This window comes from Miniopterus schreibersii, assembly GCF_964146895.1.
Source record: "Miniopterus schreibersii genome assembly, chromosome: 13".
NCBI classification, from domain to species: domain Eukaryota; kingdom Metazoa; phylum Chordata; class Mammalia; order Chiroptera; family Miniopteridae; genus Miniopterus; species Miniopterus schreibersii.
Genome location: NC_138113.1, coordinates 55,819,927 through 55,845,895, shown reverse-complemented (window position 1 = coordinate 55,845,895; position 25,969 = coordinate 55,819,927). Strand labels below are relative to the sequence as shown.

General features: G+C 50.1%; 1 protein-coding gene across 4 annotated transcripts in view; it reads left to right on the top strand.

Annotated features, from left to right (window-relative positions):
- The window catches only part of NCK2 (NCK adaptor protein 2), a 131,061-nt gene extending 106,212 nt beyond the window's left edge, over positions 1 to 24,849 (top strand). For all 4 annotated transcript variants that reach the window (XM_081157217.1, XM_081157214.1, XM_081157216.1 and 1 more), the window contains exons 4-5: positions 4,795 to 5,513; positions 24,559 to 24,849. In XM_081157217.1, the coding sequence (XP_081013343.1) occupies positions 4,795 to 5,513; positions 24,559 to 24,753 (914 nt within the window). In that variant the 3' untranslated portion in view covers positions 24,754 to 24,849. The remainder of the gene's footprint in view (positions 1 to 4,794; positions 5,514 to 24,558) is intronic.
- Positions 24,850 to 25,969: the final 1,120 nt, after the last annotated feature.

Here is a 25,969-nt window from a genome sequence, read left to right as displayed (position 1 = left end):
GCTCAGCGGTCTCCTGCTCCGGTAGGGGTGTCCTGAGGGGTCTAGAAAAGCATGTTACCCTGACACTCCAGAGGCATGTTTTTTATCATAGATGCAAAAAGACAATAGATAGGCTCAGTTAATGTACAGACTGACCTTTGTCAAGGAAGCTACAGTCAGCGGACATGACTACCCACCGTGATCTGCTTTTAGGAATTTTTATGTTCAGACCATCGTATGTGGTTACTTTTGGTCTCTGAGTTTGTAAGGCCGCCAGGCAGGCCCCCTGAGCATGTCGGGTTTAGTATGTGGCCCCTCTCTCGTGCACAGTATGTGATGTCTAAATGAATTGGCTTGAACATATTTCTGAATGATTCAATTTGTCTGACTTTATCTTAAATCGGCAGAACTCCAGCTGGAAGGTGACAGTTAGAGCATATTTTACGGTCGTCTGTTGTTCCATTCCTTGATCTTAAAAGGAGTGTATAAAAGATTTTGACTTTAAAATCACTAACATTAATATGTATTACATAGTCAGACTTTTATTAGAACTCAGTCTTTAATGTATGTCATTTTATTCAAGAAAGTTAAAATCTGTTTATTATTGTCCATGAAAATGTAACTCAGGATCAGAGATTCGGTAGCTTGATGCCACAGAATTATCACACAAGCTGAGAAGTCCACAGGCAGACCTCGGAGATATTGCAGGCGTGGTTCCAGACCACGCAATGAAGCGAGCATTGCCCTGAAGTGAGTGGTCATAGTCTTTTAGCTGGTGGGGGGGACTTGCCTTCAGTTTATAAAAAATGCAACATCTATGAAGTGTAATAAAGCAAAGCACAGTAAAACAAGGTGCCTGTAGTTTTAAATCCAGCTCAGCTATTTGCCATTTAAAATTATGCTGTCTGCTTAGAGAATAAGAAATACCATTCCTGACAGTGCATGTTATTTTGTTATTATTATTATATGCAAATAAAGTTCATTACACAAATTGTGTCTGGTCTCTAATGTGACAGCTATGGAGGTAGCTCCCTCAGAGAGCTTGTTCATGTCCTCCCTTGGCCACAAACCTGTTCCACTCCAGGCAGCCTGTCCTCAGGGGCCCGTGCCCTTGCTCAAGTCCAGCCTGGCTGCTGACCAGCCTGGGGACCTGGGGTGAGTACTTGACTTCTAGACCTTCACCCACCTCCTCTGCCCAGCACCCTGCTCCCAGCACCCCTGGTAGAGCAGAGAGAACACTGGAGCTGCTGGGGGGTGGGGCGTGTTAGGGACAAAGGGATTTAGGGTCTTCTGTCCCCCAGTCTCCTGGGCAGCACACACATAGGACCCCAGGCCACTCCCCACAGCAACAGCCCAAAACAGCTGAGCAGCGCAAGATTTCTTCTGGATCTTAAATGCCACAGTTTTATGATACAGATTCTAGGAAACCTTCAGTGTAGAAGTTAAAATCCTGGTGACCCTGAGTTCATGCCACACGAGACAGTGTCTTTTTCTTTCTAAACGGTGACTTCCATTCCTTCTCTGCTCTCTCATCATGCTAAGCGGTTGCAGTTCATACGTTACCGAGCAGCTGTGGAGGGAAGCGTTGCTCATGTCACCTGCGGCAGCAGGCCAGCGGTGGGATGGTTTCCTGATGGTCGCATTCTAGGTATTCTCATTCATGAAACAGTTTACCCGAAGTCGCTGCAGCAAAAGCTCTACGGTGTAGTTGGATTTTGGCATTAACTTCAGGAACTAAAGAAAAGCACATCATTTGAAGTCCCAAATCTTGCTAAAACATGCTACTGCTCCCCTGTGCTCAGTGAATTCACCCTGGCAGGGACTGAAGCCACCTGGGGTCCTGAAGGGTGGGTACAGCCAGGCCACGTGGGCCCACTCCTGGGAATTCTCCCCAAGCGCGGCCCAGGCGCCAGGAAGTCGTGGCTGGGCCAAAGTGGGCAGGTCCCCAGGGAATGTGCTGGGACATGTGTTCTTCCAAAACCTGGTACCGCGGGGGCGAGAACAAGCTGATCGGAGGGCCTCTAGGCTTCCAAGTTTGGTTAGTTCCTGGTTACTTGCTGCAGATAAAGATGGCCTGAGACTTTGCAAAGTGGGTGTGAGGATTCGCTTCTCCTTTTGGGAAAAGACATAAAATTTAAAGAAGAAAAAATTCACCTGGTCCTTGTCAAAAACACACATTGGACTTAAGTCATTTTTCTTACAACTGAGAAGAGACGAAGCAGAAGCAAAGTCTGCTTTGTGACTTTCGTCAAAGCAGAAACGAAGCAGAAGATGTGTAGTAAAAATGTCCCCTCGGGGAAGTGGGGAACAGTGAGCTCCCACACCGCCCCCTCCCTGAACCATGGCAGATATGCCTTCAAATTAGAGGCATTGAATGGAGCCCGGGCACCGCAGGGTCTTTGGGTTCATTGAGGCTTGGGCCTCATTCGTACCTGTGTCTCTCCACCTCGGATCTGCAGCAGCACTCCTATCCTTTGTCACCCACGTGGGTGGCCACACTGCCTGCCTCACATTTAGGGCACGCCCTTTGGGATCTCAGCCACCACATGGCGGTGGTCACATGGCTTCATGGTTCCTCGTGATACATTTCTTACCCAGATCTTAATTCCCTGTACCTCGGCCCATGTCCACCTGGAGACATGGGGCCATTTTCGTTGCCTAGAATCAGAAAGGGTTCCTGTTTGGGGGCTGGGGGCATTGTGGGAGTGGATTCTTGACACCTCAGTTCAGAGTCCGGGTGCATTTCCCATGGAGCCCTAACCGTGCTGTGTGCTGACTGTGGTTTTTACTGTGGGCTCCGGTCTGTGCCACCACTGGCTATGTGTGTTGGACCAGTTCCCGATCCCTTCAGCATCATTTCCCCATCTGCAGAAACGGGAGGACACCCACCCTGTCACAGGACTGTTGTGAGGGTTTGGATCACATAGGTGTCAGTAAGGTCAGCTTCCTCCCTGTGCCCAGACACCTGTCTCCTGAATGTCACTGCACCAGCAGCTGCATATGACTGCTCCCTGGGAAAAGGCCAAATGCCTGGCAGGCAAACTTCCTATTGTGGTGGCCGTCGGGCACTGGTAGGGTCATGGCCAAGAGCGTTCAAAAAGGACTGTCTCACCGCCCACCCCCCTACTCCCCCGTCCTGGTAAAATACTGTTCTGAGAAAAAATTCCAAGCCCCAGCTCAGTTAATGGGAGTACTAATTTTTCTCATTTCCAGGGCACATCCCGTGCAGTACCTATAACCTAAATTCAGGCGCCTGTATGGGCTGTCATGACCCCGAAAATTCTTACGTTGACATCTTAATTCCCCCGTCAGTCAGTGTGCGACTGTATTTGGTGCAGGGACTTTATAAGAGGTAATTAGGTTAAAATAGGGTCTTTAGGGTGGGCCCTAATCCAGTATGACGGGTGCCCTTGTAAGAAGAGGAAATTAGGACACACACACACACAGAGGGAAGGCCATGTGAAGACAGAGCGGCCATCTGCAAGCCAAGGAGGGAGGCCTCAGAAGGAACCAGCCATTATCTCCTACTTCCAAGGCTCAGAACCCTGAGAGCATAGTTCTGTTGTTTCAGCCCCCGTCGGGTCCTTCGTCGTTGCCGCCGCACCAGCCTGGTACAGTGAGTGCCCACGTTGCCTGCACCTCACGGGTGAGAAAGCTGAGACACAGATTAGAGCCCCAGCCCATAAGTGGCCTACTCGGGATCTCCCCTGGGGCTGTGTTCTTAGTCACTCAGCTATAACCAACCCCCCATCCCACCCGGAGTTGCCTCAAAGACTGTTTAGATCACATTAGATCCAAACAGGTCAACTGTTCATGGCATGGTTACTGTGTAGAAAGTTCTGGTCTTGATGGAGAAAATAAAACTCCATATGGGCAAGGAGTGTGCCTGCCTCGTTTATCTTGCTCTCCCCCAGATCTTAGGGTGGTGTCTGGCAGGAACTCAGTGGCTGAAGTAATTAAATTATTTCGTATCTGAAAAAAACAGACGAAGTCGCGTACTCATTCATAAGTCGGCTGAAGAGGGTCTTCAGCAACGTGTGTGTGATGCCGTAATGGCTGCTCTGCTCACCTTGACACCTTTACGTGCCAGAGAATATTCTAAAACTTGATCTTTCAGAGGTATTGTTTTCAAGTGGCTTTTGTTATAAATTTGTAAAGGCCTATTTAAAAGTTAGTTTTAAATGTTATTTCTTGAAGTCTTTGTTACCAGTCATTGGACTCAGCCGGGTCACTGCAGCTTCGGCGTGGGGACCACCTCTCGAGGTTCAAGGTTCGTGGCGCCTGAGCCTCTGGTTAGGAAGCTGTGGAGCAGCTGTGGGGAGCCCTGGGCGGGCACGGCGTCCCAGATGTGGAGGAGAGGGTGGGCTGGCCTGAGTGGAGGGCAGGGTGGGCGCTAGCCCTGCTTGCTGAGATCTGAGCCTTCTTAGAGCCGCTCTTTTGAGTTCATCTGGTCCAGTGTCCTGCCCAGTACAAGAATGTGACAGCATCTTGCCTTCCCCCACGCCTTATCTTCTCGAATCATTTCAGGAGGAAACTAACTTTCTACTAGTTTGCTCTCATGGTGCTGCTGGCACTCTCCCATTTCTTTAAGAGTAAAGGAAGGAGATCAGTTTTAGTAGTGCTCAGGTTTTAGTCACTTGGCAACTGCTCATCGCGGCCATCAACATGTAACTTTTCCGATAGTGACTGTGGTTTGTGACCAGGGCAGATGTCCCCCCTTGAATGTTATGGGCAGAAGGTGGTGGCATGATCCCCCCCGATGCCCATGGTGCCCACAGGTGCCGGTACCCACTGAGCCCTGTTGTGTCTCCACAGGCCTAGGCAAGACCAAGAGGAAGACGAGTGCCAGGGACGCGTCCCCGACCCCCAGCACGGACGCCGAGTACCCTGCCAATGGGGGCGCCGACCGCATCTACGACCTAAACATCCCGGCCTTCGTCAAGTTCGCCTATGTGGCCGAGCGGGAGGACGAGCTGTCCCTGGTGAAGGGGTCGCGAGTCACCGTCATGGAGAAATGCAGCGACGGCTGGTGGCGTGGCAGCTACAATGGGCAGATCGGCTGGTTCCCCTCCAACTACGTCCTGGAGGAGGCGGACGAGGCGGCCGCAGAGCCCCCCAGCTTCCCGAGCCTGCGGCGGGGCGCACCCCTGAGCAATGGCCAGGGCTCGCGGGTCCTGCACGTGGTCCAGACGCTGTACCCCTTCAGCTCGGTCACCGAGGAGGAGCTCAACTTCGAGAAGGGAGAGACCATGGAGGTGATCGAGAAGCCGGAGAACGACCCCGAGTGGTGGAAATGCAAAAACGCCCGGGGGCAGGTTGGCCTTGTCCCCAAAAACTATGTGGTGGTCCTGAGCGACGGGCCGGCGCTGCCCCCATCTCACACCCCGCAGATCAGCTACCCAGGGCCCGCGGGCAGCGGGCGCTTCGCGGGCAGAGAGTGGTACTACGGGAATGTGACCCGCCACCAGGCCGAGTGCGCCCTCAACGAGCGGGGCCGCGAGGGTGACTTCCTCATCAGGGACAGCGAGTCCTCGGTAAGTGACCTGGGACCCAAGGGCTGCCCGGGGCCGGGTGTTCCAGGAGAAAACAGTGAGGAGTGAGTGAGTGAGTGAGTGTGTGTGTGTAGCACAGTGTGTGGCAGTCATGTGCCATCCCTTTACAGATTGTGTGAACAGACTAGAAATAGCAAAGAATACTTGGGGCTCACACTAAGACGGATGAGGAGGATTGGTCTGTGTCGCCTGTGTGAGGCGCAGCTCTGTAGTGTCCCTGAGTGAGCTGTGAGCGCAGTGACTCACCTGTCTGTGGCTGCCACGTGTTCCCCAGGAGATGTATTCCTGCAGATACGGGGGAGCAAATGTTTTTACTTCATGACGTGGCTCTGCCTCTTCACCAGGATTTCCCCTTTTCTGTTCTGCAGACCTAAGCATCACTTTCTGTCTGGCTTCCCCTTCTGTCAGTGACCCCTCCGGGCCCTGTTGGTTTACTTGGCTTCCACGCTGGGTCCCAGGCACGTCAGCTGCTCTCAGCCAGATGGCACCTGGTTTCTGACGCAGCCTTTTGCTGGTTGGGTGGTTTTTCCTTGTAAACCATATATTTCATCCTGAGGTCGTCTTTGCCGCAGGCAGCACCCCTGAGTTCATCTCCGAACGGCTGTTGAAGCATTTATGGACAGAATTGAAAAGAAAAAGGCAGTTCTAGAGAGAGATGAGTGTGTGTGAACTCAGTCGGAAGTCTGAGGCCACCAGACTTGCAGCAGGTCCGTTTCCAGCAGTAGACAAATCTGGGGTCTGGTTTTGGGTATGTGTCTGAGCCTATGTGGAGGAACTGGGCCAGAATTGCGCCTGTGCGTGTGTGTGTGTGTGCGCGCGCACGTGCGTGAGTGTTATGAAAATACTCAACCGGTTTTGTAGATCTCTTTGCAAATACACCATCCATATAGTTAGACGCTCTCAGTCCCCCCAAAAAAACAAAAACAGAAGTTCTACAGATAGAGTTCATTGTGATTCAGTTAAATGCACGCTGTAGAACTAGTAAGTCTGTCCTCACTCTGCAGTTGTCCTGGGAAAGGTTGATGCCACAATAAGCGAGTGAGTGCAGTGCCATGGAAATGTTTTTCCCCTGCAGAGCCTCAGGAGGCAGCCGTGGCGTGTTCTTCTTTGAGGCAGGAGGAGCCCCATAGCGGTGGAAGTCAGACTCCGTTACGGTGTCGGCCGCCCGTGGGGTTAGCGGCGCCTTGCTTGGATGTGTTTGGGCAGGCGCGCCGGGCCGGAACGTAACTACATCTGAAACCCGAACTCAGATTTTCTCATCCAGCCTCCAGAGTGTATCATTCCTGGCGAGACCACACGAAATTGTTCTTGAGTGACGTGAGCTCTGTGCACGGCTTCGGTTCCATCGTGGTTAGGCCCGGTAGAGTGGAATACGGCCGCGTGCTCAAACTCGCCGGAGCAGAAAGTGAGAGGAAGCGCTGAGAACCACTTACAGCACAGTGATGGGTCCAGGGCCCTTAGGTGATGAACGTAATTCAGAGTCGAAAAGTGGAATCTTGATTTAGAAAATTTGAGTTTGAAGGGGCTTCTTAGAATAGAGAGGGGCTCTAGCAGTGGAGGCATCAGTCCCATTCTTTGTTGCTTCTGTCGAGGACTTGGGAAAAGAAACTCCTGGGCAAGGGGGTGGGTGAGGACAGCGTCCTGCAGGCTGCTGCCTTTGACAGGGCCTGGTGCTTTTCCGTGGGACGGTGCGTGCAGGCTCGTCACTGAAGGAGAGAAAGCCTGTGGGTTGGGAGGGGCGCTGTGTCATGCGGGTCCCCTCTCGGAACCGGAATGCGCTCCAGTCTTACCGTCTCGCGTTACTAGAGAACAAGCCGACTTTCTACCTAATTGAAACATTAGTGTTTACATTTTCGTTGAACCTCTTCTGGAGGCGTTTCCAGGTTTTTTGCGTTCTAATTTACAACAAGCTGCCACAGGCTAATAGTGTGCCGGCCTTCAGTTCTTGGGCTGGGGGGGCAGGAAGCACCTCCTGGGACCTGCATCCTGCACGGGCTCTGCAGCTGGAGGGGCACCGCTGGTCTGAAGACCGCCTGTGGCCTGGTGTCGCGCGGGACTGCTTGTCCTGATGGGTCTTGATGTGACATGTGGCATCCCTGCTGTCCTAGGCCTACCTTATGCCAAAGGGATGCTGCAAGGGGCTCTGGGACATGCGGCTGCTTTTCCCTGCACAGCAGAAGTAGGCCAGGTTGGCTGCGTTTCTTGCTGGGAACAACCAGGTCTGTTCCCAGCTATCATCTGCGGCTGTTGCAGCACTGTCCAGATGGACAGATGGACAAATCCGTTGCTATTCCTTTTCTGACGTCCACTGCCTCTGCCTCTTGCCAGGTCTCCCATTTCCTTTCCTCTCCTCTTTTTTCCTGTTCATTTGCATTTCTAAGATGAGAGCCTGGCTTTCACAGTCACCACCAGGCCAACTAACCGCCCCTCACAGTGTGTGGGCGGAGAGGTGTTGGCTGGCTTGGGGGTTCTGCAGGACTCACAGGCACCTTCCTTTAATGCCCTTTCCTTCCCAGCCTGGAGCTTTCTTAGCGATTACCGCAGGCCGCCTGGCTTCCGAATACGCTCAGCAGCTTTCTTAGATGCATCTTCAAGGCGGCCTGGGTGATTCCAGTATAAATAAGCTGGACCCTTGCCTGACGGTGTTTTGCATTTAACAGTATTTAATACATTTCTGTTTTGAAAGATAAAAATACACCCACCTCAGTCCTAGGAAATAGATACTTTGGGGGAAGAAGTGCATATTTTGGAAAAACAAATGAAAACATTGCCACATCCTGTGACCTGCAGTGTCAGTGACATGCGGTGTTTCATAGGCATCTGTCAGTGACGAGCGACCCAGCCAGGTGCCCCCGCCATGGTCTTTCCTCCCCCCAATTTCAGTCCCTGCTGTTCTCTCTTCCATCGTCTCTCACCTCCCCCCTTGCTCTCCTCTCTCATCTGTAATTGTCATGCATCCTTAGCAGCTAAAGAGGAAATAATACCGTTTCTCACTCTCCGTATTTAACAGTCACACCTCCGCCTGCTAATCCATGACCCACTGAATCAGGAAAATTCACATCCCTGCCTGTCCTCTGTGTGCCCATCATAAATCCTGGAATATGTGTCCACACCTGTTCCGCGGCTGAGGTGAGGAGGCGGTGCTTACAATTAGGAACAACCAGAGCTAGAATTCCGGCAGCTGTGTAAGGTGTCAGTATTTTATTTTTCCAGTTTCTACATCATCCATTTTTGAAAAAGCTATTCAGAAAGTGGCAGGGCACGGGGATGAGGTCTGTAAAGGTCACTAGCTTTATAGCATCGGCCTGTGGTTGGAAGCCGTTGTCCACCGGAAGACATCACTGTTTTTCTTGTCTTTACATCCCATGGTGAAAGTATTTTTTGTCATACAACATGTGGTTCCTGATAGAGAAACACTGTCTTGCCAAAGATAATTGAAGGCACATAATATTCACACTAATAGTTGTGTTTCATTCCTTGTTCTTTTTTAATCTGTTTAAGTATTTGATCAGGAAGGAACAGAATAGAAGGTTGGCACAGTTCCTGGCTATATTTTCCAAATTACAGGGTGGGCAAAAGTAGGTTTACAGCTGTGAGTGGAGTTCATTCTTGTATTATTACTTATTAAGTATTGTATTGTTTTCCATACAAACAACTGTAAAGCCACTTTTCCCCCATCCTGTATATTTCTTATAGAAAGCCTAATTTTTGTTTGTTTGTTTTGTTTTTTTGTTAATCCTTACCTGAGGATATTTTTTCCATTGCTTTTTTCAGAGAGAGTGGAAGAGGGAGGGAGGGAGGGAGAGGGAGGGAGGGAGGGAGGGAGGGAGGGAGGGAGGGAGGGAGGGAGGGAGGGAGGGAAACATCGATGTGAGAGAGACACATTGATTGGTTGCCTCCTGCACTCACCCAGACCAGGGCCAGGGACAAACCTGCAACCCAGGTACAATGCCCTTGACTGGGAATCAAAACTGCAACCCCTTGGTGTGCAGGCCGACGCTCTAACCACTGAGCCATACCAGCCAGGACTAGAAACCCTAATTTTAACCAGAACTCATTGTTCAGGCAGTTTCATCCCTGTCTCTCTAGATCAGTGATGCTCACATTGTAAGTGCCCCGGAACCTGAGGACTTGGCACAGTAGAGGCCCCACAGTTCGTGGGGCCCAGCATTTGCCTTCCCAGCACAGTCCTTGGTGATGCTGCTGCTGATGATTTAGGGACCACACTTTGAAAACTGCTGGTATCTGTTAGGCAATCTTAGTGCTTTTATGCATACTAACAGCAGTAACTTAAACCCCATCCCTGTGGAATACTGCATTTCCAAGAATTATAACATGTTGAAAGGTGAAAGTTACAGCTCTGTTGTCAGGTTTACTTTCATGTAGAACTGTCAGCTTTGGTTGAATGAGATTCAGCTTATAAAGTGTTTCTGTTTATTTTGAGCCGTTTGGTAACTGACTGTATTTGCTCTGTGTTTCTCATGAAGGGTAAGGAGAGGTCAGTTGTCAGCAGAGCTAGAGCTGCCACCCAGGAGCTTAGAAGAGGGAGCAGTGGGGGGATTTCTTCCCACCAGGACTTGCTTACAAGCTTCCGAAATCCACACTTGGGCACAATGATTTCTAGATGTTTCCTTGTAAAAAGTATAGGTTACTTTGAACACCTTTCCAGTTGCAGGAATAAAATAGGTTTCATTTAATTGTCAGGCTTGTTGCTCAGCAGCTAATGGAAGTTTACAGCCTAAACTTTTATAATATTTCTGACATTAGACATATCTGAATGCTCCCTCGCCTATTTAAAGCTGTGGCTCCCAGCTCTGCAGTGCAGTGAGTGCTGGGCCGGGGCTCCCGTGGTGTCGCGGCTACTGGTAAAAACAGTCCCCAGCCCACGAGAGCACCTGCTTTTAACTAACACAGGAGGCTCTGAGTGAGGATCTTGCCATTTCAGCCTCAGAACCATCATTTATTATGAAGGGCTTGGGATGGAGCGTTTTCCTGCTATAATAAATAAAAGAAAGTGAATACAGGTTTCCACCACTCTTCGAAAGTAGAGCTTCCTATGAACCTTTCCAAAGCCCAAATGGCGCAACACAAAGAAGCAGTTACCATATATTTATGTGGAAAAATCAGTGAGCATTTTCAGAGCCAAAAAAACCCTACCAAGTCACACCATATAACCCAGAAAGCCAAATCACACTGACATAGAGTAAAAGCAGGAACGATGTGATGAATGCACAGCCTGCCTGAAGTGGAAGTAGGGCATGTACATTGATTTGTTAAAAAAGCTGCTTTGCCCGGCTGGCGTGCTCAGCAGTTGAGCGTTGACCTAGGATCCAAGAGATCATGGTTCGATTCCCGGTCAGGGCACAAGCCCTGGTTGCGGTTGCAGCCCTATGCCCAGTGGGGGGCATGTAGGAGGCAGCCGATCAATGACTCTCTCTCATCTTTGATGTTTCTGTCTCTCTCTCCCTCTCCCTTCCTCTCTCTGAAATCAATAAAGACATATTTTAAAAAAATTTTTAAAGGCTGCTTTCTCCCTGAGAGTGAGGTGACTGGACAGAGCACCACACTGCATCCACCCATCAGTCCATGCAGCAGTGGACTGTCCGTTTCACCCACTGCTGGGTGCCGGCTGGAAGAGCCCCCCTGGCTGCCAGCAGAACCAGTGGTGATGCTGACAGCTCGCAGGCCTCTTTCTCTCTGGTGGAAACAGTGGAGTAAAGCCAAGGATGCACCTAGCTTTACTTTGTTCACCAGGATCTTAATTACGTCCAGTTCTATGCCACTTGCAACACCCTTACCAGCTCCCCTAGGCTTTTCTGATACCCCAGGGCCCATCTTGCCAAAAGATGCACAAAGCCAGTGGAGATAACGCCCAGGTGCTCCTAGGCATGGTTGAGCTCTGGGCTGGATGCTGAGTGCTGTTCCTGGGAAGGAGCTCAGTGGTGCTCTCTCACTGCTGGGGGTTCCTGTTGCCTCTGTCACGGTGCCAGCAAAACAGAGCCTGAGCACTATTTTAGCTTTTCTTTGTAGAAGGGAAATTCTCTGGATTTTTTTCAGGTACTAATGTAGGTCTTCAATAAAGTGAAGGGACGTGACGTGGACTTTCCAAAAGTGGGGGGTACCTGTAATGCTAAGTCTGTTTTGGAGGAGGGAATAAATGTAGAAAGCAGACCAGAGAGCAGTCAGTTACCTAAAGCTCACCTAATGGTCACATGTCAATGAGGCAGGTGCAGGTCAGCGGAGCGATTCGGTCACTGGGCTCTGGTGGGGAAGCTGCCGGGGCCTCTGGTCCCTGCTGCGTCACTGACAGGAGCTGGTGGCTTCTCCGTTGGCACCTTGCATCTCTCAGGTTCCGGTGTTCATCGCCCTCTCCCTCCTCTCACCTGTGTTCCTGCCCTCAGGTTCTTGGACTCGGCTCCCTGTTCCTCCAGACCTTTGGAAAAGTCTAGAATGTAGCTCCCCTGCCCTGCTCCACCCCACCCCCACCAGTCTAATGCGCACACCTCCTTCTGGTCTCATCCTGGTCACCTTTGCTTCTGGGAAGCGTTCACTGACCCGCAGGCCTCGACTGCTACTCCTGGGTCACAGCAGTCTCATGCTCACCTGGAATCGCCTCTGAGTGCGACTGCTACTCATTGAAGGGCCACGTCAGCACGGAGGACACATCGTGTGTCATCATGCTGGTCCGCTGAATCCCTGCCACCTTGGCGGGACTTTAAGAAACGTTCCTCATATTCACGGATGAATGATCTAGAAGGCACACAGATCTGGCGTGGGCACCAGCACCAGCCAGAGCAGGTGCTGGGGCTTCCAGGCCGGCTCTGCATCCGTCTGCTTCCTCCCTGGCTGTGCTAATGCGCTGGTTAGCTTGGGTCAGACACGGCGGCCTCTAGCTTATTGCTGCCACCAAGGGGTCCAGACACCCTCTTTTCAGCCTGCAAACATAATGGGGAGAGAAGTGGTCATCAGGTAACACAGGCAACTGAAGAGCAATCCTTTCAAACTAAAATATAGATATGTCAAAGTAAATACTTTATCTTTAGAAGTATTTTCATAGGAATTCCTTAGATGAGTAGCTACCCTTTACCTAAGTATTTATATTGCTCTCATGTAAAATTGCTAGTACCTGTGAGATGTGTTTTCCCCCCAGATATTTAAAGCTATAATGGGAATTTTTAAAAACTGGGTCAATTAAGTTTTAGCCCTGAATTTATTAGAAAGGCGTATATGGCTGACACAGGCGGCACCAGTGCAAACTCTCTTTTGTTTTGTTGGTGGTGGTGTTTTTTTTAACTCTGATTTCTTTTTAGCTGTGGCTACAGACATAACTGTGAGTGTGTTTGTTTTCTAGACCTCCCTCCCTTTGGTTTATAGAAGAGGCAAAAGTTAGACTTAACTCCCAGTAATCTGATGATCACTCCACTAAGTTGGCAGAGAGAGAGCTATAGAAATTGTTCTCTGAACTGTGCTTTCTGTTTTGTTTTTAACAACACACACGACACATGAGCACACACACGCCTGCGGAGGTACAGAGTTCGGGGAGCTGCAGCCCCCGGCGGGCTGGCACACGCGGGTGTTTGTGCTGTGGATGTGGTGCCTCAGCTGGTGAAGGAAGCACGTCGCATCTCCAGCCTTCAGACGGAGGAGTGGGAGACGCTGAGGGACCTGAACAGATGGAGGGATGTTTAGCTTCAGCTCCATTTGACACTTGGTAAACATTTCTTGCACGTAGGCAAGCTCCCATCTCCCAAATGGAGGACCCTGTACCCTGCCAGGGGTCTCTATCAGGTGTCTTTTGAACACAGTTTCTTTGCAGCTTGTGGAAGGAATTCTGCAGGAAATGTTTACACTTTGGTCTTGAGATGTGTGCAAGGACAGTACTTGTCCTACAGAGATGGTTTCTAAGGTGTCTTCCTAGCCAGTATTCCAATCTTCTAAGAGGCCCAGTGGGTGCCAGAGCCAGTCAGTATCATTGTAGCATTTTTGGAAGGCTGGGGGGAACAGTGGTTCACAGAAGAATGTAAAATCCAGGGGTCGTTGTTGCCTGAACCCCGCCCAGAGGGGAGCAAACTCTTCTTGGTTCGGGAATAGGTCCGTACCTGTCTCCATCTGCCACATGCCCCCAGGGAAAACACTTAGCTAGTCCTCAGGTGTGGCAGATGATCTGAAGGAAACGCTGAGTTCTTTTGTACCATCGCCACGCCCCCGCTAGGAGGCGCTGCACTGGAGCGCTGCAGGAAGTTCATCGAGGCTCCTCTATCATGATGCTGAAGTTTCTGCCAGAATTTCACATACAGCGGTACCTCGGTTTTCAAACGTCTCTGTTGAGGAACATTTCAGTTTACAAAAACCCTGAAGTAAATGCTTCGGAAGTCGAATGTGCCACACGGCTTCCGCCGAGGGCAAGATCCGGGGGCCTAGCTGTCGGCTGGTGACCGCTCGGTTTTCGAACGTTTCAGAACTCGAACGGGCTTCCAGAACGGATCACATTCGAAAACCGAGGTACCACTGTATCTTTTTAGACTAGCACATAAACTTTTTTGTAAATGTTTTTTATTGTGGCAAAATACATAGTACAAAATTTACCATTTTAACCATTTTTAAGTGTAAGTTCAGTGGCATTAAGTGCGTTCAACCATCGCTACCACTCATCTCTAGGCCTTTGTCACCTTCCCTAATTGCAGCCCTACACCCATTAAATACTCGCTCCCTGTTTCCTTCTCCCCCAGGCCCTGGCAACTTTTTACTTTCTGTCTCTATGAGTTTGACTACTCTTAAGTACCTCATGGGTGGATTCATACAGTATTTGTCCTTTTGTGTCCGGCTTAATTTCATGTAACATAATGTCCTCAAGGTTTGTTCATGTTGCAGCTTGTGTCAGAATTTGCTTCCTTTTTAAGGCCGGATGACATTCCTCCCCTAGTGTGTATAGACCACGCTTTGAGTGTCCCTTGATCTTCCCATGGACAGTGGGGGCTCCCACCTTTTGGCCATGGTGTGTAATGCTGCTGTGAACATGGATGTACAGATATCAGCTCGAGCCCCTGCCTTCAGTTCCTCTGGGTAATTGCTGCGCCAAGTGGTCGTTCCTTGTTTAATTTTTGAGGAACTGCCATCTGTTTTCCACAGCGGCTGCACCATTTTGCGTCCCCACTAGCAGTGCACAGGGTTCCAGTTTCTGCACATGCACACCCAACAGTTTTTGCTTTTCAGTTTTTTGGGTTTTTCTTAATAACAACCAGGGTATGAAGTGGATTGTGTGTTTTTTTGTGTTTTTGTGGGGGTTTTTTACTGTATGCTTCAATTTATTAATGTTGTAGAAATGAGAAAGTTATAAAGATGGGGGTCTCCAGGGAGAGGGGGTGGGTGTGGCTGTAAAGTGCTGTAGAAGGGAGTTGTGTGTGTGAGGAGCAGCCACTGTGGTTTGGATTTGCATCAGCACGTAACCTTTTCATCTCAGCTTCACCTCTTGCTCGTTTGGGGCTGTTTCTGGCGGTACCGTTAGTTAGAAAGCAGTTCCTTCACGTGGCCCCCGGAGCGTGGCCGGAGAGCAATAGAATAGGGCCCCCCACGGAGTCTGCAACGCGGGGAGCAGCGGCGGGAGGCGGCGTGGAGCTGTCTGCACACTGGCCTGCCTCCGGCCCTCTTCCTACTCAGCCTGCGTGTAGGTAGGTAGTCCCGCAAACGAATGGGAACACACCCATATAAAGTTTTTTTCAGCCTCCATGGCCATAATTCTCAAAGTGTGGTTCCTAGACCGGCAGCATCCACATCACCAGAGAACCTGCTAGAAATACAGGTTATCGGGCCCCACCCAGACCTGCTGCATGTGAGTCTCCAGGGTAGAGCCCTGTACCCTCAATCTGAGCGCACCCTCCCGGGGGTTCTGATGCTCAGATCTGAGCCCCACGGAACGTGGCAGGTGAAATTGGACAGCGTGGGCTCTGTGGCACAATTCTGGACTGAACCTCATTTATCATTGACCAGCTGCAGCAGGCACAACTTGGCAAAAAAGGCAAAGAATGACAGGACAGTATTCTGAAACGCTACCCTCTGAGGTATTAAAAATTTAAGAAATACATTTTGAGAGGCAGGGAGGGATAAACACACATGTACATACCAACTTGAAAATGGACAGTAAATACTCAATACTCAGTCGTCTCAAGATTGGGTCAATGGGACTTTGAGGGCTGATTGGTTTTTCTTCCTTATGTAAACAAGTTTACTAATGAGACTGGTAACGTGTGGATTGGTTAGACCGTGGAGTAAATATTTCAGAGCTACAGTTACTGGAGAGTAGAAAATGAATCTAAGTGAAAACAAAGAGGATGGTATCAGTTGGCAGCTAGTGGCGTAAGTGTAAGCTGTGAGTCTCCTTCGGTGAAAGAAGGCAACGTGGGACAGCTAGAGAGGGTGACCTAACAGAGTGATGAAATTCCAGAGGCGGCTTTTCTGAACCAAGAACAGAGAGAACATTGATCAGGGGAATACAGTTTGCCTCTGACTCATTGGTTCTCAGAGTGTTTAGGTACTTCTCTGGACAAAAGAGCACCTTCCCTAAAGGAGTATCAAAGAAAAATATCTGTTTAACTAAAAGGGAAGAATGATCCAGCTTTTGATAAGAAACCACCACGGTGACCTCTCTTTGGGGATAGAAAGAGTGTTAAATACATGTGTAAATTGTTGATCAAAGAGCAGCATGACCAGAAATGTGTCCAGAGTTCACCTGGGCGGCTTGGCAAACCATACAGAGGGCATTTCTACTCTCCTCTCTCCATAAAGTCTAAGGTAAAAGTAAGTAGAAGCTTCAGGGTTGTTCAAGAAGCAGGACTGCCTGGGAGCAAGGTGCCTGCCTCCCCTGTTACTTCACGGCCATGTGCTTGAAGAAAGTCCTATGAATACTTACGCTGTCAGGGGTGGATGCGGGGGAAAATGAAGGATATTACGTGCTGTTCCCAGCATCTTTTTTATTTTCTATCAATGAGAAAATTGTGGCTAAAATCTCAGTAAAGGAGAGAAATGCTTGGCCAGGGCATCTGTTTTATAAAAATATACAGTATCAAAGAGGGAATTCTTTGGTTTTCTTTTCTAAAAGTACTCACTTGTGAGCAGAAACTGCAAAGGGATGAGATTCGCGAATTGCCTAAGGAATGGAGAGGGGAAGACACCGTCACATCGCTAATCCGTGGTCGGTGTGTTCATTGACGCCTCCTCCAATCCCACGTGGGGATGCAGAGTTAAGTCAGGTTCTTGTACTTCCAGGGATTACGCTCAAATAGGGGCCCTAAAACCTGAACAAAACTAACGATAATCTAATAAATAAACCCCTGAGAGGGGTTGGTTTTCTACCTATTAACTGTCTTCACATGTCACGTGGAAAATGCCTTAAGAAGGGAGGGCTGAATGGCTTATACTGACTGACAGTCCTTCAGAACCCCTGGTTCAACACTGAGAACAAGTCAGTCCTCAGAGGAACAGTCAGAGGAGATACAGAAAGTGACCTGATGTTAGAATAGTTGAAAAGTTAGCACAGTGTTCAGCAAAGAGAAATTATACCGAGTGAGATTGTGTCTGGAGAAGGGAAGGTAGGAAAATTTGGACAGTGAGAGGAAGCACAGAGCTGGGAATTGGTGGGGGAAAGAAAGCAGGTGTTTCAAAACTGAAAAGAGGACACAGGACTGAGTCCATTAGCTTTCGGTGCAGCGAAGGAAAGTGTTAACCAGTGTGGCCCCGGGATGGCTCAAAGCCACGTCCACAGGTCCTTGACACCCCTTCTCACTAATGGAGCCGGGCCGCCTCCCCTTCCGCAGGGGCTGTACTTAGTGACCCCTACTGTTGAAGAGTGTGGGGCAGTCGCGATAGGTGGCTTTCAAGACTACCATAAAAGGCATGTGGTGTCGCTCTCGGGTCCATCAGGGGGAGGGAGGCACCTGCCACGTTGCAGAGACCCTCAAGCAGCCTCACAGAGAGGAGAGCCCTTGAGGCAGGAACGGAGGCCTCATGTGGCTCCTGTGCGGGCCCCTTCTGAAGCCGACCCTCTGTCCCCAGGGGACCCCTCAGGTGGCTGCAGCCTCGGCCAGCGTCTTCACTACAGCCCGGTAGGAGCTGGTGGTTCTAGCTCAGGTCTGAGGCAGTCCGAAGTCCTGAGCCACAGGAGCTGCAATGCTCAGTGCTGTAAATCGGGAGGCCTTGTCAGGCCTGCATGGCTCAGCGGTTGAGCATCAACCTAGGATCCCGGTGATCGGGGTTTGATTCGCCGTCAGGGCACATGCCCAGGTTGCAGGCTCCATCCCCAGTGGGGGCGTGCAGGAGGCAGCTGATCAATGACCCTCATCACTGACGTTTCTGTCTCTCTCCCTCTCCCTTCCTCTCTCTGAAATCGATAAAGGTGTATTAAAAAAAAAACAATCAGAAGGCCTCAGCTATGCGGCGGCATGTGGGATGGGTACCTGCAACCTCCCAGTCACTCCAGTGTCAATTAGTTCAGCAACCACCTGCTGTGTACTTAATCTGTAGAGAGACAGATATAAGCAGGTGACAGTGACATTGTGGTCACGAGTGAAGCAGGAGGTGTTTCTGCGATAGGATGTGGACCTTTCTTAGTAGTTTGGGAAGTATGTACTTTCTAGAGATTTTAATGGAAAGAAATCTTTTTAAAATCAATGAGATGCTGTTTGCTGTCTTTATAGTTTCATAAAAGGAACTTGAAGAAGAGCTGCTAAATAGCAATGTTTGCTTAATATTCCCCAAAGATGTTGTACTCCGGACATTAGGGTAGTTTATTAAACTGTCCCAGTCTCTTCCCAGTTTCAGAAGTTACGTCTGTTTTGCACTATGAAAACTGAAGCAGGTAGCTGTGGGGAGTTTGCACAAGGTCACAAAGCCAGTAAATAAAGGAGCCAGGATAAAGGCCAGGCAGCCTGTTTCAGAGCCTGTCATACACCCACCATGATAGACAGCCGGAGTGGGGACAAGGCACAACTTCTCCAGTGTCATGCGACCACTTCCCACATTGGTCATGTGGGCTAACTTCTGCAAACAGCCAGAAAAGCTGATAGAACAGCGAAACAAACAAAGTGACAATGCAGCAGTCTTTCGGTGGTCTGCAGCAGCGGGGGACAGAAATCAAAGTCAGGGCCACCAAAGGGACCAGGCCCAGAAGGAGATTCGGGCCTTAGTACGGACCCCCAGAAATCTGCATTCCAGGAGCAAAGGCAAACGAAATAAGTGAGTCCAGAGTCAGTTCTCTTCCTCGTTGGACTAGATGCCCTGCCCACTGTCACTGAGGACAGCAGCTCTACTGAGAACCTCAGTTTTCATATACAATATGCAGCATTCAAAAAAAAATTACCAGGAGACAAGACTAAATAACCAAAAACAAAGGAGGGGGAGGGGGGGAGACAACAGAAGTAGTCCCATAGAAGTCCAGATTTTGAGTTTGTTTTTTTTTAAAAATATATCTTTATTGATTTCAGAGAGAGGAAAGGAGAGGGGGAGAGAGAGACAGGAACATCAATGATGAGAGAGTCATTGATCGAGCCCACAACGCGGGCGTGTGCCCTGCCCGGGAATCGAACCCTGATCGCCTGGATCCTAGGTCGATGCTCAGCCGCTGAGCCACGCCCGGCCGGGCTGAATTTTGAGTTTTTAAATGTAGTCTTGAAGGTAGATAGATTAACGGGTTCAAGAAATGCAGCCAGTATGAATTTGAGCAGAAAACTAGAAGCGGTAAAAAAAAGTCAAGAATTATGGTACAAAAAAATACACTAACAGAAATACAGTAGGCTTATAGCAACTTAAACACATCTGAAAAACGGATTAGCAAACGGGAAGATAGGAAAAGAAATTCTAGAATACACAGAAAAGGTACAAAAGGGTAGAAAATAAAGGAAAGAGCAAAAGCGATTTTGCTATGGACTGAATGTGTCCCTCCTCCCAGATTCACACAGGAAAGCCCACCCCACCCCCGATGCCATGGTGTTGGGTGGGTGGAGTCCCTGTGAATGGGATTAGTGCCCTTTTAAAAGGGACCCCAGAGAGCTCTTGCCCCTTCTGCCATTTGAGGACACAAGGAAAAGATGGCCAGGAAGCAGCTCCTCCCGAGATACCAGACCTGCCAGCTGCCTGATCTTGGACAGACCTGTGAGAAATAAATTTCTGTTGTTTTAGAACACCCACCTCATGGTGTTCTGTTATGGTAGCCTGAACTGGGTGAGAGTGGCAGGACCAAGTGAAGCAGTTAACGGTACATGTGATTGGTGTCCCAGGGAGTGGGTGGGCAGCGGGAGCCGTAGTCAAGGGGGAGGGAGCAATATCTGAAGAGGTGAGTGCCAGTGCCACAGGCCTAGTGAGCCCCCCAGCCAGCCTCCTAGCTTCAGCACCTTTAAAACACTGTTTGTTGTGACATATAACACAGAAAATGGCGCTTGAAAAGTACTGTTTAACCCAGGTCAGGAAGGTCAAGAAATAGGACCCAGGTCAAGGTCCAAAAAAGGACATTTCTTCCTGGCGCTCTGGAAGCTGCCCCCACACCCGCGTCTGCCTCCCGATGGCCCACGCCTCCCACGAGAGGTAGCTGCTGCCTTTGATTTCATGGTAATCGTTTTCTGTGCTGTCTAACCTTCCGTTTGCCTGTTTTAGAATTCTATAGCTGGTAAAATACTGTAGCTGTTCTTTTTTTACTTTCTTCTGTGGCCCACACGCTTGAGAATGCGAAACTCTAAGGAGCAGTGGTTCTGGCTCTGCCCCCACCAGCCGGGAGGAGTTCCCGAGTCCAGTGCTCTCCACCTCAGAGCCACTGTGGCAGGTGGCCTCCCGACGAGGGGCACCCGCCAGGCTCCGCCCTGTGCCCAGTGTGACAGCTCATGCTAACTGCCTTGTAGGGGCCCGTGTCTTCAGATCACTAACATCTACAGCCAAAGCCCGTGTGGGGAGGGAGTGCTGAGCTGCACTCCCTTTATTTTGGTCCCGTTTCTCACATGTTTTGAGAAGCTGAAATTTAAAGTCCTGAATTGAGGTGAGTGCCTGTGGTCCAGAAACATCCGGTCCCCCCCAGTCTGTTTCAGAAAGCCAGGCCTGGCAGGGCCACAGCAGACATGGGCAAGGCTGTGGCATGGACAAGGCTGTGGCACTGCCCTCCCCAGAATGACCCTGCCTCGAGCTCTGTCTCTGGACCCAGTGGTTTGTCAGGTCCAGGGGACTGGCTTAGTTTGCAGGGAAGAGACCTGGCAACATTCTCCATCTGTGTCTCCGTTGTCCCTGCAGGCATCCCCACCAGCAGTGTCTGCCCCAGGACCCAGAATCAAAAAGGCACCAGCAGCCACGGTAAGGCTGGCCGTGGGGCTGCAGAGCCCGTAAATCCCACTCGTACCTACTTTTCCTTGTTTTCTGAACGTGGGAAAACACTGCTGGTGGTTGGCCCAAATTTCATTTCTGTTCTGCAACTGGGTCAGGATCCTCTGGAGGGCTCATTAAAACGCAGATTGCGGAGGGTGAAAGCAGGTGGCCGCGCCCCGCCCAGAGTTTCCCAGAGTTTCTGGTTCCCTGGGTCTGGGCGGGGCCACGCAGTCCCCGGGCGAGGCTGACCCTGCTGGTCTCAGGAGCACACTCGGGGAAGCACAGGGCCTGTCGGCCTCTAGGCTTCACGTGGAGCTGTTAGGGGGACACGGGGAACTGTGCATTTAATGCGGAGACTGGGAACCTGCTCGGGCTGCAGGGAGAACTCCACATGTTCACCACTCCTACTTGACATTAACGTGGTTGGTCCTCTGTCCTTAACTTGAAGGTGTCTGTCTGTTCAGGGGCCCATGAAATTAAAAATGCTCTTCTCTGCACCACTGTTTTCCTGCCGAAGCTCACACACGAGGTGCCCACGATGCAGAATTAAGGAGCGTACATTAAAAGCAAATTTCCCTGTCAGGGAAGTCACCTGTTGACCATTTGGCTGAATTAAAATTAGGTCCACCATGTACTTCCTCTGGTCACTCACGTCATACTCTGCTACCTGTCGCTTTAGCTGTGGATTAATTAAAGTATCTAAAACTAGCACAGTGCCTGCTGGTGCCAAACTAGGAAGTGAGGACCCTCCATTTTGATCTAAGAAGGCAGAAACTTCTGGCACAGTATGCATGTACTTACAGAAAATAATAGAAGCTCACCCTAGCCGGTTTGGTTCAGTGGTTAGAGCGTCAGCCCAAGGACTGAAGGGTCCCGGGCTCAATTCCGGCTAAGAGCACATACCTCAGTTGCAGGCTCGGGGTGCGTGCAGGGGGCACCCAATCAATGTGTCTCTCTCACATCAATGTTTCTCTCTCTTTCTCTCTCTTGCAACCTCACCCTCCTTCCACATCCTCTAAAAAGCAATGGAAAAAATTTCCTCAAGTGAGGATTAAAAATAATAACAGAAGCTTTTAAACTACAAATGGCTTTAAGGAACACCTCTGGAGAGGCCTGAGCAGCCCATAACTGGTATGTGCTGGCGACAGGGATGCAGTGTGACTGGCTGGGACAAGTCTCCTAATCTAATAAATGTGAGGGTGACAGTGGCACTGCGGGCCAGGCGCCTGTGTAGAGGGGGGACCTGTCAGTGCTCTGCTCTCTGAACCACACACTGCAGCCGACCTGGATGGCAGTGCCGAGAACAGCAAGACTCGCTTGCCTCTGTCTCGTTGCCCAGGCCTGTGAAAATAATCATGATTTGAGAATTGTGTGATCGGATGGTTGCTTAAGGGGTCATCTGTGACATCAGGGTTCGTGATGACTCATTTCTAAGAGTCTGAATTGGGAAAATAATTTTCGAGGTCTGCGTTCTCCCCGCTCCCTGCCACCCCCACCGCACCCCCACCTTCTCCTGGCCAAGATTCTGAAATCAAGATACAGCCTAAGGCCTCAGCAGAGACAGGCCTTCCCGTCTCTTCCTGAATTTCTGTCCCACCCGCCTAGCCCAAAGGTTTGTTTCTGTTTAGACTGTTACGGGCAGAGCGGTACCTGAGGGTGACTGTGAATATAATTGTCGCTTGCTTTCATGCGGACAGCATGGCTGGTGAGTCCAGCAGCCTTCCCAGAGCTGACTTTTCTGAGACACCGTTTCCTTGAGTTGTCATTAGTTGACTTATATGGAGTTAGCTCTTGCTCTGCAAGATTCACCCACTTTTAGCCAAATGTTTGTGAACTCTGTGTAACAACCCGAGGCAGGATGCTTGTTAATGTCCCTGCAGGAGGGAGCCAGACTGGGGCAGGGCTGGTGGATCCTTGGCAGCAGTAAGTTCCTGGGTATTGGGAAGGCTGAGACCTGGTCTGGAGATTCGTGAGTCCGGCCGGGCGTGGCTCAGCGGTTGAGCATCAACCTAGGATCCAGGAGATCGCAGTTCGATTCCTGGTCAGGGCACATGCCCAGGGTGCAGGCTCAATCCCCAGTTGGGGATGTGCAGGAGGCAGCCAATCCATGATGACTCTCTCATCACTGATGTTTCTATCTCTCTCTCTCTCTCCCTCTTCCTTCCTGTCTCTGAAATCAATAAAGATATATTTAAAAAAAAAAAAAATAAGCTGTGTGAGCGCCAACCCCCCCCAGGGCTCTCTCTGGAATACAGCAGTGGAAGAGGCGCGGCCCTCCCTGGCGGGATGCAGAGCGCAGGCCACAGGACATGGGTGTGAGCCTTTTGGGAACTGTCGGCTGGGGTGGGGGAAGTAAGAGCTCAAAGAACAAATGAACTGGAGTGAAAATGGGACTGGGTGGCACAGGCTTTCATCTCCATGATTGGACCTCACTGTAGGCAGGAGCCAGGTGACGCAGCCACGGTGTGGCCGTGATGGGCCTCGGGGTTTTATTCTGCGCCCAAGGAGGGAGGCCAGCATCCCTCCACCTCCGCCTCCCTGTCTTCATCGGATGCCCCACTTCCCAGCACTCTCTCAGCAGCACCCCCACCATAGCTCAGGCTCCTCTGCAGTTCTTCAGAAGCCTTTCCCGACCCCCCATCAATCATATTTAAATTAGCCTACCCTGCCCCAGTCTCTCTCCTTTCTCTTCATAGAACCCGCCGTGGTGTGCAACTACGTAATCAACTGTTTTACTTTTATTTATCTGTCTCCCCTGCTGGATGGTCGCTTCTGTGGTACATATGGAGCACATGTACTGTGCATGGTATGCACACACATGTACACACTGCCAGTACACGCATGCACACACAGATGCACGTATACACACACACACATCACCAGGGCACGACCTGTCTGCTGCATAGTTTGTATCCAATAAATGATTGTTCTTTATTGAATTAATCAGTACTTTTTTTCCTTAGAGAACATTTCGCATTGAGTGTCTTCTCTGCATGTTTTTCAATAAATGAGATAAAAGACCAATCTTAATAAAAATAATGCTCTTTTAAAATATATTCAAATATAAGTCATGACTGACATAATCACAGATTTAAACATTTCTTAGCTAAACCTGTGCTTTGAGCCACGTGCAGTCTCCCTGGGACTTCGCGAACCAGGTTTACGCTGCAGCCAGAATTTTCCACTGCTCTTAACGCCTTTCTTTTTAAATAGCTCAGAATTAGAAAATTTTTGATAGCGAATGTCCAGTAGTGGTAGAAGTCAGGAGAAGAAAAACTTTTAGCTGCTGCCTGCGTACAAGTCCTTTTTTTTAAGTTCCCAGTTTCTGAAAGGAGCTTGGGAAGTGAAAAATCCAGGTTCCTGCAGCATCCAGGCTAACACTGGCGCCATATATTCCATCCCGAGTCTCTGATTTTGAAACAACTAAATACATTCAGCACGGAAACCACAAAGCAAAATTTCATTTTTTTCCTTTTCGGGACACCAGCGCCTTGGGCCGGCTCTGGGTCCCTCCGAACGTCCGACGCCATCCTTCTTATGGTCTGTGATCAGATACTAGAGCAGAGACCTGGCGATTGGGCCGTGCAGCGGTTCGCAGCCGGCTAAGGGGGGACGGGTTGGGGCGGCGAGTCCCCGTGGCGAGGCCCTGGCCCGTGGCCCTTCGTAACGCATGTTCTGTTTTCCTCCCCAGCCCAGCGACTTCTCCGTGTCCCTCAAAGCGTCAGGGAAGAACAAACATTTCAAGGTGCAGCTCGTGGACAATGTCTACTGCATCGGGCAGCGGCGGTTTCACACCATGGACGAGTTGGTGGAGCACTACAAGAAGGCCCCCATCTTCACCAGCGAGCACGGGGAGAAGCTCTACCTCGTCCGGGCCCTTCAGTGACGCCCCCGCCACCGCCTCCAGGCCCGTGCCACACTCACTCCCCAGCGCGAGCGGGTGGCCTCTGCACCCGGCGGCTTGCCCCCCGCTGGCTGCCTGTGCCTGGTTGATCTTTTCGTTTCCACCTGCCTCCTCTCTGCCGTCCCAGGCCCTCGCTCCATGTTCAAGGCCTCCCCGCCCAAGCGGGTTTTAGAGAACAGGAGGTGGAGGAGGGGCGAGTTTGTTCACTTTATTTCTGCTCAGTTGGAAACAGCCTTAGTCTGTTCGACCTGTTCATGCTCTCAGCACCCCTCAGTACGAAGACACTGGGCGCCCCTTGGTGAAGTGACCTCAGTGCCCTCCCCAGGGGCCTCCCCGAGACGCTGGGCTCTGCATCCAGGCAGCTCGGGTGGAGGTCCCGGCCCCGGTCCCAGCAGCCCTGGTTCCTGCCCTTAGCCCTTACCTGGCTCCTGGACCCTCCAGGGAGTGAACGCGTTTGCTCGTAGCAATACTGGAGCCACCAGGTGAGACAGGAGTGAGGAAGCTGTCCAGTGCCTTCGGGGCTGTGTTCGCAATAGGAGGATTTCCTGGAAGGTCAGTCTGCAAGAGGGACTGGCGACTCGGAAAGAGACGTTTTGGTAATTTACCCCTAAATGTGCCATCCACATAGTGCTTTTTCCTCTTGCCCTTTGGCTTGTTTAAATTCACAATTATGTATTTAATTCTCAGAGTAATATGTATCTGTAGCCATTTGTTGACACTAATACAGATGATTAAGGAAAACAGCTGATCTTTGGGGAAGGGGAGCTACCAACACTTTACACACACACACAAAATATATATATATTTTATATATATATATATATATATATAATTTGCTTTACAGGGAAGTTTTTCAGGGTTTACAAAAGAATATGTAATTGGTAGTAAGAGACACACAGAATGTTTATGTTTTCTTTCTTCTTTACATTTGAATTTCTTTATAGTTTAAATATACTATCTTGAGATGGCACATTCCTACAGTCGAAGAAGGGGTCTTGAGACCTCCTAAACTTGCATACTCGGTTTTTTGGATATTGTAATAAAAAAAGTATTACAACGAGACTGTGCGTGTGTATCTTTGGGGAAACTCTGACGCGGTGACCGGAGAGCGGCGCCGGCAGAATTTACTGGACTCTAAAGGGAAACAGTCCTAGGAGGAGTTGCACGCAGTTATTACAGCCTGCTTTCTCTCTCTGCC